At 35.2% G+C, this 13,726-nt stretch overlaps 2 protein-coding genes across 2 annotated transcripts; one reads left to right on the top strand and one right to left on the bottom strand.

The window, feature by feature from the left end:
* Positions 1-3,419: 3,419 nt before the first annotated feature.
* Positions 3,420-4,667, top strand: cox8b (cytochrome c oxidase subunit 8B). The gene is made up of 2 exons (XM_067379570.1): positions 3,420-3,668; positions 4,426-4,667. Exons 1-2 carry the CDS (start codon positions 3,558-3,560, stop codon positions 4,534-4,536), a joined length of 222 nt encoding a protein of 73 aa, XP_067235671.1. The 5' UTR covers positions 3,420-3,557; the 3' UTR covers positions 4,537-4,667.
* Positions 4,668-5,592: 925 nt separating this feature from the next.
* psmd13 (proteasome 26S subunit, non-ATPase 13) lies at positions 5,593-12,548 on the bottom strand. Its single transcript, XM_067379683.1, has 13 exons — positions 12,356-12,548; positions 11,687-11,765; positions 11,569-11,603; positions 11,424-11,479; positions 10,863-10,906; positions 10,693-10,779; positions 9,302-9,473; positions 9,035-9,114; positions 8,075-8,200; positions 7,896-7,958; positions 7,655-7,735; positions 7,168-7,284; positions 5,593-5,826 (listed from the first exon to the last, which is right to left on the bottom strand). Exons 1-13 carry the CDS (start codon positions 12,454-12,456, stop codon positions 5,731-5,733), a joined length of 1,137 nt encoding a protein of 378 aa, XP_067235784.1. The 5' UTR covers positions 12,457-12,548; the 3' UTR covers positions 5,593-5,730.
* Positions 12,549-13,726: the final 1,178 nt, after the last annotated feature.

Raw genomic sequence — 13,726 nt, 5'->3', positions numbered from 1 at the left:
ACAGTGTAGAATAAATTTCATTATCAGAAGCACTACAAAGCAAACAAAGTGAATATTTCCAATTCTTTAGCCAGTTTCACTTTCTCAAGGTCACATAACTTTGCATTCTGAATATGCTTTAAGGAAATATTGCATATAACAGTATAGACTTTTAAATATATGCTCTGGTAAAGCTCAGGCAATTTAACATCAATAATAGCTTGATTATTTGCACAGTGGCAGGAAAACTTGCAGGAAGCACATTAAGTTGCAGTCAAATGCATCAAAACATTACAGAAATTATCAAATGCTTGTGTTCGTGCTATTTTCCCACCAAAATTGATGTCACTTTCTGAAGGATGATGTCATTTAAGAACTGACATTAGTTAAAGGGATATTACAAAAGACTATGACAATCAAAATTTTTTCATTTAAAACTGATTTTCGTCTTTAAAATTGTGTGTTTAATATTTTATCCACTATGTGTTCAAGTCATGTCGGAAAGATTGTATTTATGAGTTGAACGCACAAAAGGAAGTTTGAATCCGCCACTGAATAAAAAATAAAAAAGGTTATTGCGACTTTTTCTCAGACTTGCATGATATAAACTTGCAGTTGCTAGTTATAAAGTCAGAATTGCGAGATATAAACTCGCAATTCAGAGAAATAGAACTGCAAGATATATTTTTTTCTCTCGCAATTCTTGACTTCTCAGAACTGTAAGATATAAACTCGCAATTGTAAAAATTGCAATTGTTTCTTTAGACTTTATAACTTACAATTGCAAGTTTATATGTCACAATTCTGAAAAAAAAAGAATTCAGAATTGTCAGGTATAAACTCACTATTGCGAGAAAATAGAATTGCGAGATATAAATTCACAATTGCGAGGAAAAAAGTCAGAATTGCTGGTTTATATAACAATTCTTTTACATTTTTTATTCCTGAAACAAGCTTACATACGTGAATGCCACAACAAAGTCGTAAATAAAGGGATGGGAGGGCCCTGATCGTTACTAGTTGGGGGCGTGTCAGTGAGAAACATGGTGGAATACCACAATACTCAGCAATGACATTGTCAGGCCTTTTAATTAACAACAAAGTAAGCTAATTGCCTGCACAAAACATAATAGCATTATAACTTTATATGTAACAAAGATTGTGGCTTCATAAATTAAAACATAAAAAAAGCAAAACGCACCTGATGCATATTCTTAGAACGTCTTTTCAAAAGATGTAATTTAAGTCTAAGGTGTCCCCTGAATGTGTCTGTGAAGTTTCAGCTCGAAATACCCCATAGATTTTTTTTAATTAATTTTTTTAACTGCCTATTTTGGGGCATCATTAACTATGTGCTGATTCAGGCTGCGGCCCCTTTAAATCTCTCGCTCCCTGCCACCCCGAGCTCTCGACTATAAGTGCAGTTATACAGTGCATAAACAAAGTTCACACAGCTAATATGCTGCATGCATGGATCGAATCATGCGAGTATGGTATTTATTTGGATGTTTACATTTGATTCTGAATGACTTTGAGGCTATGCTCCGTGGCTAAAGCTAACATTACACACTGTTGGAGAGATTTATAAAGAATGAAGTTGTGTTTATGAATTATACAGACTGCAAGTGTTAAATAATGAAAATAGCGACGGCTCTTGTCTCCGTGAATACAGTAAGAAACGATGGTAACTTTAACCACATTTAACAGTACATTAGCAACATGCTAACGAAACAGTTAGAAATACAATTTACAAATATGACTAAAAATATCATGTTATCATGGATCATGTCAGTTATTATTGCTCCATCTGTCATTTTTCGCTATTGTTCTTGCTTACCTAGTCTGATGATTCGGCTGTGCACAGATCTAGACGTCCTGCCCTTGTGTAATGCCTCGAACATGGGCTGGCATATGCAAATATTGGGGCGTACACCCTGACTGTTACGTAACAGTCAGTGTTATGTTGAGATTCGCCTGTTCTTCGGAGGTCTTTTAAACAAATTAGATTTATATAAGAAGGAGGAAACAATGGAGTTTGAGACTTACTGTATGTCATTTCCATGTACTGAACTCTTGTTATTCAACTATGCCGAGGTGAAATTAAATTTTTAATTCTAGGGCACCTTTAACGTTGCTGGAACGTTATCTTAAGGTTAGCATAACATTCCTGCAACATTCTTTCCACCTAAATTTTACCATTAATACAACGTTCCAAGAACGTTGATCTGTAACGTTCCAAGAACGTTGATTTGTAACATTTCAAGAACGTTGATTTGTAACGTTCCAAGAATGTTGATTTGTAACGTTCCAAGAACGTAAAAATGTCCAGTTTTTTAAACGTTAGCAAAACGTTATTTTAAGGTTAGCATAACGTTCCTTCAACTTTCTTACCACCTAAATTTTATTAACGTCGTAAACACGACTTTTTTTAAATTATTTTTTTTAAAATTAGTCTCTTATGCTCACCAAGGCCAAAGACTACTTTGCCAAAGCTGCATTTAATTGATCAAAAAAATTAACAATATTGTGAAATATTAATTTAATTTCTACCTCAACAGGCCTATTTTAATTTCCTGTAATTCCTGTGATGTCAAAGCTGAATTTTCAGCATCATTACTCCAGATTTCAGTGTCACATGATCCTTCAGAAATCATTCTAGTGCTGATGCTCAAGAAACACGTGTCAATGTTGAAAATAGCGCTGTGCATCTTATTATTATTATTTTTCATTATTATTCTTCGGTGAATAGAAAGTTCAGAAGGACGGTATTTATTTTAAATAGTTTTAAAGCGTCATTCCTTGCTGAATAAAATCATATAGCTCCATCTTCTGGTACATTATTGGTGAGGCAGAAAGAGTGGTTAACTGAGGTTGACAGTTCATTGTTGAACGTGTTCAAACGTGCACTTTCACTTTTAACACTGCAAGTGTTTAATAAGTTGCAATTTTCCGTAGCATGCATTTTGAAATGCAGGTTTGAGATGTATCCATTTAATCACCCATTAAATAGTGTTTAGTTATTTATTTTTTGCTGTTGTCGCAATACAATAAATACAATTAACACTTAAATGTAAGAAAACAACGTAAAAAGTATGGGGAAAAATAAAAGTATGGCTAAAATGGAAAATAATAGCAAACAAGAAGCGTAAAAATACGTACGAAATAGACTGCATTTTTTGCCTTCTAACTTCTGTAGTCCAGTCTTTCCGTTTTAGAGCACCGTAGAGAAGCCCTTAAATTTCAAGACATCTTGCAGGTCGTATCCAGGTCGTATTTTTTACAGTCTATGGTCGTATCCATCTGACTGCAGGCACGAAAACACTCTCCATCTTGCTGCGTCTTTACGCAGCCTGCAGCGGGACAGCCAATTAAAATATAGCGAGCTTATCACACGCGCAGCGGATTGGCAAACACAGACATTTCTTTTTCTTTTTTCCTTACCCTGACCTTAAACTTGGCAGGTGGACAAGAAATTGCAGCTCTCACTTTCCCTGTAGGGCGTATTACCACTCAAGCCGCGCGCAAGTGGCGCATATACTTCAGCGTTTGGATATATCCAATAATCCAGCAACAGGACAATGTCGGCCTTAAATGGCTCTTTCAACTTGCTGAGGGCTGCGATGAGACATCAAATCATCCCTAAAGCCAACATTTCATCCAAACCAGCCAAACATGTGCTGTCCACTGGGGTGAGTATGAGATGACTTTTACTGCGCACTTTGACCAGAATAACTGCGCGCGCGAGAGTGTTAAGTTATGGATTATATCCATTAACTAATTAAATGCACGAATATGTGAAGCTAGAAAACTGTTTAGTTCTGTTATGAATACTTGTAAATAATATTCAAGGCAGTATAATTAAGGGTGAGACGGACAAATGTCGATAACGCCATTGATCGTTTTTGCGCGCTCACGTACAGTGTGGAAATGGCGCGCGGCCAGCTTTCTGTCAGGTATACATTTTCATAGTCATAAAAATGAAGAAATTATTTTAAAGTCTGTAATGAAATTATTGTTTTTAAAGTGCTTCGTGCCCTTATATGTTTGTGGAAAACTGCCAATTTTATGACCTTCTCGGACAAATAAAGTCATCCCTGTTGGGAAAGGCAGGTTAAGATGGTCGCAAAGTTTTGGAGCAGTTGTTTTTTTGCAGGTCATTCGCTAGTCAGCCAACTAGACACTGCTGGTCTGCTAGCCTAAAAACATTTTAGACCAGCTACCATGTCCCAAAACACAAATACCTCAGGATGTATCTCAGCTGGGATAGTTTTGCACTGCCACTTTTTGCCCAAATAGAAGTCACATTATAGTCTCTAAGGAAATACAGCAAGCTTGAGTTTATGGGAAAATAATTTGGTTAGTCTATTAATATAAAAACAAACAAACAACCCATTATAGACTAAGATAGCTCTGCATCTCACAACTATCACTGCATTCTCAATGCAGGAGCAAGTCTTTGTAATGGCGACCATGTTCGTGACCATCCTGGGCCCCTCTGGATGGATCCTGGCACATTTGGAGGACTACAAGAGCCGTCCTGGTGCAGCCCAAGAATAACTGTCTATCCGTTTTTGAGCATTCCTCCTTACAAAGCCTATTTAACCTTTGAATGTTTTAATAAATGAATGTACTTGAACGCCTCAACTGGTGGCAAATGGTCTGTATCGATTAAAATATATTCAAATGTACATGGCTATTTTGCTTTACTGTTGCTGTTAGACGATCACAAGTCAACTAACAGATTGACAATCAATTCTGAAACTAAGATAATTGGAGGTGAAGAAAGCTTCCAATATCTTTATGCCATAAATGACCAGTTCAAAGTAAAGCTGACATTTTAAATTTAAGTTTGTTGCAAATCTAAGTACCAGAATATTGCAATTTGAAAGGACACTAATTTCATGCACTGAAGTTGTAGTGTCCATTTTTATTAAAGTATATATTTTTCGCACCGAGATTAATCATGTAAAGTCCAAGATTTTTGTTTGAATCTATTTAAATGCAAGTTAGAATAAACAAAGTGTATGCATGCATGCTGGGTAAACCAGTTGTATGCATAAGTCATGTTACACTACATGATAAACAAACCTGAAAAGGAACCCTCCAAAAAATAAAAAGATTACCTAAAAGTTGATGAATGATACAGATTCGATATTTGTAACATATGCATAGAAACCGAAACACAAATGTACCTCACATCTGATAGTGAGAGTGTTGCTAGGATACAAAATGAATTAAAATGTGCAGTGAAAGCATCTCGTCATCTATTCTCAGTAGTGTAAGATGATTTAGACTGCTTTTTTTCCAGCATGGATCCATTGTTTCAGTGCAGGATGTGGGTGTAACCGCATTTCAAATTAGATTTTAGAGTTCAGCGAGGTCACATTTCCAAAAGCTCTGAAGCAATTTAGGGCTTTAGTTAAACAGTGCCGTTCTAAACAGCCAAAATATATCTAAAATGAACAGGCCACTTATTGATCATGATGAGTAGAAAAACCTATTCAAGTAGTTTACGCAAAAATTCCAAACTTTTCTGCTGCAGAACATAAAAGATATTTTGAAGATTGTTAGGAGAATTTTAAATACTTTAAATTCTGTATTGCATATAAAACTCAAAAGAAGAGTGATTGTGAAAACAAGTTACTTTAATGACAATGAAGATACTGACACGTATCGCGCAAAGAACCGAGGCTTGGGGAGAATGCAATGTAAGGGAACATTTGGATGGGCCAGACAGCGTGAAGAACATTTCTAAGTCAGGATGTCCTGAGCCTGGTGTTCCACCAACATAGCCATGTTCTTAACATCCCCACACCATGAGTCCAAACGATCCTTCATGCCCTTAATCTGTGGAGATTGGGAAAAAACAACAACTTAGACATAAACATACAGACAAAAATAAAGCAGAAACATAAAGACTCTATATTTAAATGTGTTTAATGGCATCTTTTCACCAAGTACTATGAATGTGAAAGCCTGAATCACTGGTCTGATACCAGTACTGGTTTTGGTTCTCAATTTTAGCCATTCAACACTGCATTATAACTAAAAACCATAATTTTTACCCTTTAATAGGCTTTTTTTTATGTGCCAAAAAACCCCAAACATGACTTTATTCAACAATATGTAGTGATGGGCGATTTCAAAACGCTGCTTCGTGAAGCTTCGAAGCTTTACAAATCTTTTGTTTCAAATCAGTGGTTCGGAGCATGTATCAAACTGCCAAAGTTTACTGAAATCACGTGACTTTCATGTTCCGAACCACTGATTCGAAGCAAAAGATTTGTAAAGCTTCGAAGCTTCATGAAGCAGTGTTTTGAAATCACCCATCACTAGATATTGTTGAATAAAGTCACTATTTTGTTTTTTTGGCACACAAAAATGATTCTCGTCGCTTCATAACATTAAAGTTGAACCACTGTAGTCACATGAACTGTTTTAAATACGTCTTTAGTAGCTTTCTGGGCTTTGAAAGTGTTAATTATCTTGCTGTCGATGGAGTCCTCACTGAGCAATCGGATTTTATATCTTAATTTATCTAAAAAATGTGTGTTCTAAAGATGAATGAAGGTCTTACGGGTGTGGAACAACATGAAGGCGAGTAATTAATGACAGAATTTTCATTTTTGGGTGAACTAACCCTTTAAAAACAGACAGGTTAATTAGGCTGCTGTCACTTTAAGACCTGATGTGGATCTGAAACACATCTGATTTTCTCACAACTCTTTATGTTCACTTAAAACTTTAACTCATTTAAGACTTTGCTCATGAGGATACTCGCCCAAAAAATCTGTTAAAGTGCGAAGGAGAACTCAACGTGATACTAGAGCGCTGTCTGAGAAGTTCCTTTTAGTGCGCACTGCCATCTGTGTCGAGTGTTCACAGAGAGCCGCTTCTCAGACAGCACAACAGTACAGATTTTTGCGTCTTATCACAGTTGATTGGTTTAAAAGCACTTGAATGAACAATAGAGTGATCATATACTGAACACTAGTCAAAGGATGCCAAGAAAAAAAGGATCGGGAAAGATGACAATTTTAAATATTTTTAATGCGTTAAACTGAAAAGCTACTGCATTAACTTTGACAGCACTATATATGTGTGTGTGTGTATAAATATTACTATTATTATTATTATTTATTTCCAAACTTTTACACATTTTTGAGTCTTTAGTTGAGGTGGACATACCTGCTGCAAGTCCAGCACTCTGGGCTGAACCCAGGTCATGTGAACTTTCTTTTCCACCTCATCAATGCTTCCCTTGATCAGTCCGACGGACAGAGCCTTCATCACCAACAGCTCCACCTGTGGGAAAGGATAATGATAAGAATCTCCCAGACACAGATTAACTCTAGTCCTGGATTAAATACACTTTTATAGTGACTGGCCAATGAAAACAATTCATTAACACTAGCTTTAATCTCTGTCTGATAATCTGGTTGTCTGAGGAGTAAACAACTTAGCCAAAAGACTTTTAAAATGTTTTAAAAGACTATTAAAAAGTTTATTAAATATTAATACTAACAATTCAAAATAAATTATATAAGTACTATATATAAATAATAAATTTGTTCATACACACACACACATACATATTATATTAACAAAGGGTTATAAAATATAAAATATATAATATATATATATACATATAAAAACACACACACAAAAGACAAACCTCATTCACTTGGATTTTGGCACTCTGTGCAATTTCCTGGAACGTCAGCTGCCTGTGATTGGCTGGCCGTGTGAAAGTCATCTATGAAGAAAATTAACCATTAACCGTTTTAACATTGTGTTGCTCACAGTAATATCTTCCTTTGCGACTTAATAATCAATTAGCAATTGATGATGTACTGTTTAACTAAACCATAATATGATTTGGAGTCATTCACATTTGTAATAAACAGCATTCATACCTCCATGACACAGAGCAGCTGGATCTTCTGCATGAGTTTGACCTCGTGAGCTGCGAGATCGGGCTTTGGAGAGGAAAACAAAAATTCATACAGGTTCACATACTAACAGTATAAATTAATTTTTACTGGAAAAACAACTTGATGACTTTTCATTTGCATTTAATAACTCATCTGCTCACCTGTTGGCCCCATGCAGTCTTCAGGGCTTGGAATTTCTCCACGTTGCCTGCATTAAATGCGTAGAGCGTGTCTATCAGCCACTGTTTATCCGTGTTCCTCAGAGACTCCAGGACTGGGTGCATCAGCTTTAAACATAAAATTCATGTTGTTAGAACAAACAAATCCATCAAGACAAGCAGCTGCCAATGAAGGAGATGTATAACAGTACAAAGAAGTGTTATTTTTACCTCAAAATTAAAGTTTTAAAAATAATTTGTTAAAAGCTTAAATAAAATATAAATTTTAACATGATTTATTATTATTAAAAGAACAAAAACTAATTTAAAATAAGTTATTAATTAAAAAGTACAAAAAAAAAACATTTAATTGAAATAAAGCTGAAATAAAAATAAATTTTACATAATTTATTAACAAAAAGTACAAAAACTAAAAAAAAAAAACCCATTTCTGTTAATTTAAATAAATGTGAAATAAAATATAAATGTTACATAATTTATTATCATTAACTAAAAGTGCAAAAACTAAAAACATTTCTGTTAATTGAATTAAAGCTGAAATAATAAAAGAAAACTAACTAAACAAAAATTAAAAGTGTTAACTTGGCAATAAACTGAAGTTTAGGCACTAAAATGATTAACTGGAAATAAATACACTAAAACAAACTAAAACTGAGATAAAAAAAAAAAATTTAATTAAACCTAAATAACAATATTTGCTATAACAAAAAAATAAAATGACAAATTTACATAATGAAATTACTAAAAATAAAAGTACAAAAAAATAATTCAAAATATTAATAAAACTAAAAAAAAAAAATTAAAGCTAAATAGAATTTAAAAAAAAAAAAAAATTACCAAATCACAATATAAAATAATTAAAAACTAAAACTAATAAATATTAGAATATTAAATAAATATAAATAATACTAAATTAACACTGGTACAATGACAGGCACTAACCAGTTCTCCAAAGTTGTACACCCCCTCTCCGAGGAGGCCGGCCAGACCTAATGTGAAAGCTCTTTCTTGCTGCTCTGCTTCTGTTGAGAGAAAAAGCACAAAGCTGGAGTGAGCATTAAACCACAATCCCAACTGTATTAGCATCTTCACAAATTATGCAGACACAATTCTACTTTCTGATGATTTCTGTAGAGCCAACACTAGAGGGCGCTGTTACTCTGAGCATCTTGTCAAGTGTAAACATCATGCAGCAGTCAGAATATTTACCAGGTAGGTCTTTTGCTTCCACACATCCCAAGTACCGCAGGGCATCCTTGTAGTACAAGGCGTGGTTCCCAATGATGCGGTAATATTTGCTCGACAGATCGTAAAATCGCCCGTGCACTGATGTCACACCCGGGAGATTGTTCAGCATCTCTTCCACTTCCTCTATTAATTTCTGCAAAATTATTAATCATAAGTAAGACTTTATGAATGAGTAACAGTGGGGATCTAGTAAAGGCGCAGTCACATTAGCAAAATTTTGCGGGTGAAATAGACAGCATGGGGCAATGTACTCCATCGTCATATCGTCAGCCTGTGAGATTGCGATACACGTTACCATCGCGTGCGTGGGGGTGCAATAGTTTACTTATTTGATCATTCATTTACTTATTTAATTGTTTACTTTGTTTTATTATCGCAGGAAATGAGAATCTTTTTTGCAAGCTGGTGATGAAGGAAAAAAAAAGTCACAACGCATAAAAAAAATTACCCAAAAGTCACAGATATCACACATGCAATTTGCAAACTTTGCCGGTGTTATGTTGGTGAAGGAATCTCAAACCACAGTCAGTTATTTTCAGAAAGTGAAAACTGTCAGAGTATGGAAGCTTGTTTCAGCCACTAAATAAAAAAAAAATTAAAAGGGTAATTGCGACTTTTTCATCTCGCAATTCTGACTTTATGACATGCAAATGCGTGTTATAAAGAGATATAAACTCACAATTCTGGGAACTGGACATTATAACATGCAATTGCAAGTTTATATTTCACAATTCTGACTTTATCACGCAATTCTTACTTTATGTCACTCAATTCAGACTCTATAACTCACAATTGTGAGTTTATACCTTGCAAATTGTGAGATAAAAAGTCACAATTACCTTTTTTATTTGTTTTAATTCATGGAGGAAACAATTTTTCATAGTGAGAGCTTTTGGCATCTTATGGCGCATTATTCCCTCAGACACAACGAGAGACAAGTAAAACAACTATCTTAATTTACTGGCTTAATATTTTTCTTGTAGACCATACATTAATGAGAATAATCAATATTCTTGATTCTTTTGTTAAATGGGAAAAACAGCAAATTATTGTCTTGATATCGTCAAAGGCATCGCGAGATCTCTGACTATCGCCGATACACGATGCTATCGTCAATCGGCACAACCCTCAAAAAGGTCCATTGTCAATAGTGTAGTAATGTCACTTTGAGACCAAGCAGTTGAATCTGCGCATCCAACTTGACCCCGTTGTGAAATCTGCATGGGGAAATCTTTAACCTCACGCAAAATTTCCGATCACATATACTCCTATTGAAAAGGCTGGATTCACCCACAGAAAGAACTGCAAACGTGGCTCCACCTTAAGAAAAGAAATATGCAAATATGAATGACCTTTGTCGCTGGGAGATCGCTGATGTCGAGCTTGAGGCTGCCAATTGAGGTTTTGCAGAGGATGACGGCCTCGTCACTGGATTTAACCTGATAGAGTAAAAAGACAATGATTTCAATATGTCACCAATCACCTTGTAAACTCAGAGCTCAAACACAGAACCACTCGCTACCTTCTCCTTTGTTTTCTCAAGAAAGGTGATGGCTGTATTTGGATCTGTTTAAAAAAACAACATCAACATATGTTATTAATATTACATTTTACAACAAAGTAGCATTTTTGTTCACTCTCTCTAGAGTACCTCAGGGATGATGCATTTTTGTAGGCAAAACCCGGAAGCGAGTTAGCATTTTAGGACTTCCGGTTCCATCGCCGTAAAGTCTATGGGTTTTTTGAATGGGTTTTTGCTAAATCGCCTGAAATAAGGTCTGTAGTTAACAAAGCCTCTAAATACTTTCACGTTTTGATCTATGACATAAAACACACCAGTTATAACCCGCTTGTGATATTTTAAACCTTTATTGTGTCTTAAAAAAACCCTTTGTTAAACACAGAGCTTATTTTCTGTGATTTTCCAAAAGTCTATGGGAAAAATGCATAGGCTTTCAACCGAGGGAACCCGTGTGCCGCTAACTTCCGAGTTGGCCTACAAAAACACGTCATCTCTGGGGTACTCTATAGGCTTTGTGAAGGAAATCACTGAACAACACTAATGGGAAACATTAAGATGTACCTGGCATTTGTTTTGCAACATGAAGGATGATTTCTACTAAGGACAATGGGTTGATTCTGTCAAGAAAAAAAGATGAATTAATTTTTCATCTAATCAGTTTTCCAGAAGCAACAATGGGGAAAATCTCGCTAGAAATGCTTCTTACCTGTGTTCAAAATCACTAAGGAAGTTTTCATAGAGCTGTGGAAAGCAAATGAGACTTATGAAAGGTTTCATGTCACATTTCTGAAGTGTGCAAATGCAGCTGAATTCTGATCGGATACCTGAATGAGACCGTCCCCTTTGGAGAAATAAGGGTCCTGCACAAAGTCTGTCAGCTTCAGAGTCAACTGATGCCACAATCTGTCAAAAAAAGTCAGAAAACAAATGTAAATTAATCTGCTATGCAAATAAACAGAGCCAAGATGCTCCAAAAACTCTCAACATGTTCTATAATTGCTCTTATGCATTTCATCCATCCATTAATCATCTATCTATCTATCTATCAATAAACTGAAGGGCTGCTATTTTAAGAGGCTCACTCAGTTCAGCTACGGATCTGATAATTTTACACCCTTTAAATGAATAAAGCAGTATTTTTTTTGGCAGTGTATTACATTAAGAAACGGTCTACATTATAATTCTGTAAACCCTCAATAATTCTGACCTCAGATAAAACACTTGAAGACATCATCATCATCATCATCATCATCATCAGTATATAACAAATATCTCACTTCAGCAATGACTAGCCACTATAAATTAACTCGTTTTACAATAACAGCATCAACAAATATTAAAACATTACGCAAATAAAGAGCCAACACGGTCTTTAAAAACAACCCAAATTGGACAGTAGTAGATTGTATTCATTTGTGTAAGTAATACAAGTTGCCAATAGCTTAGCATGCTAAATGACTCAGCTAGCCCACATTCACACACATAATTCATACTTTCTGTTGTACAGATCCTCCAGCGAGTGCCACTCCGATGCCATCTCGGGCGTCGGGCTCTTGCTCTGCTGTTGTTTGAGGTATCCGAGGACATCTTTCATCTTGAACGTAGATGTTTGGGTGTTTGAGTAAGAAAAATGAAGCTCTCGCTGCTGTCACGAATCAATCTGCTCTAATAAAATGAATGGACGCTGAGGACAGCACAACGCTACCGCCACCTAGAGCAGAGGAGGATACACAGAAGTGCCAAAGACCTCTCTTAAAAGGGTTAGTTCACCCCAAAATGAAAATTCTGTTGTTTATTTCTCACCCTCGTGCCGTTCCACACCCATAAAAGACCTTCGTTCATCTTCAAAACACAAATTAAGATATTTTTTGTTGAAATCCGATGGCTCCGTGAGGCCTGCGTAGGGAGCAATGACAGTTGGTTATTATTGATGACATTTCCTCTCTCAAGATCCATTAATGTACTAAAACATATTTAAATCAGTTCATGTGAGTACAGTGGTTCAATATTAATATTATAAAGCGACGAGAATATTTTTGGTGCGCCAAAAAAAATAAAAATAAAATAATAATAATAAAAAATAACTTATTTAGTGATGGCCGATTTCAAAACACTGCTTCAGGAAGAATCGAAGCATAATGAATCAGTGTATCGAATCATAATTCGGATCGTGTGTCAAACCTCCAAACTGCTGAAATCACGTGACTTTGGCGCTCCGAACCGTTGATTCGACACACAGATTCATAACGCTCCGAGTCTTCCTGAAGCAGTGTTTTGAAATCGCTTTATAATATTGAACCACTGTACTCACATGAACTGATTTAAATATGTTTTTAGTAGGGTGAATTGCCCTAAAGTGGGACACTGCCTAATGTGGGACACCTAAGGTTTAGTGTTTGTAGGTCCCGCATAAATACATGAATGTCAGTGAAATGGTTATTTACAGTGTTTTAGTGTTGTTATGCAATAATAGAATGATTGTGTGTGTTTGTTGTTTAGTGAAATAGAAAACATTATGCCAAATAAACATTTATGCAGTTCGCAGCACTTTTATGAATTTTGACTCAATGTTAAATCCAGCCTTAAGTTTGTTCAAGGTTTTTTTTATTTATTTTTTGCAGGTTGCAAGATTTTATATTTTGCCTTCAAATAAGCCTAGGCTATATGTTGAAGAGAACAGTAAAGAATTCTGACTGTGCATTTAATTATTTTCTATATATAACACAGCATGAAAATAGTTGCCTAATGTCTTTACAATAAATGCATCAAAACTATATTGTATTATTTTTCTGATGATGTTCAATTATCAATCAATCCATCCATAACCAAGATAATTACTAACTTAAGAAGATTTTTACTATTCT

Source organism: Chanodichthys erythropterus, chromosome 24, assembly GCF_024489055.1.
Source record: "Chanodichthys erythropterus isolate Z2021 chromosome 24, ASM2448905v1, whole genome shotgun sequence".
In the NCBI taxonomy this organism is placed as follows: domain Eukaryota; kingdom Metazoa; phylum Chordata; class Actinopteri; order Cypriniformes; family Xenocyprididae; genus Chanodichthys; species Chanodichthys erythropterus.
Note: the sequence above shows the minus strand (reverse complement) of the source record. Positions and strands in the feature narration are given on the sequence as shown.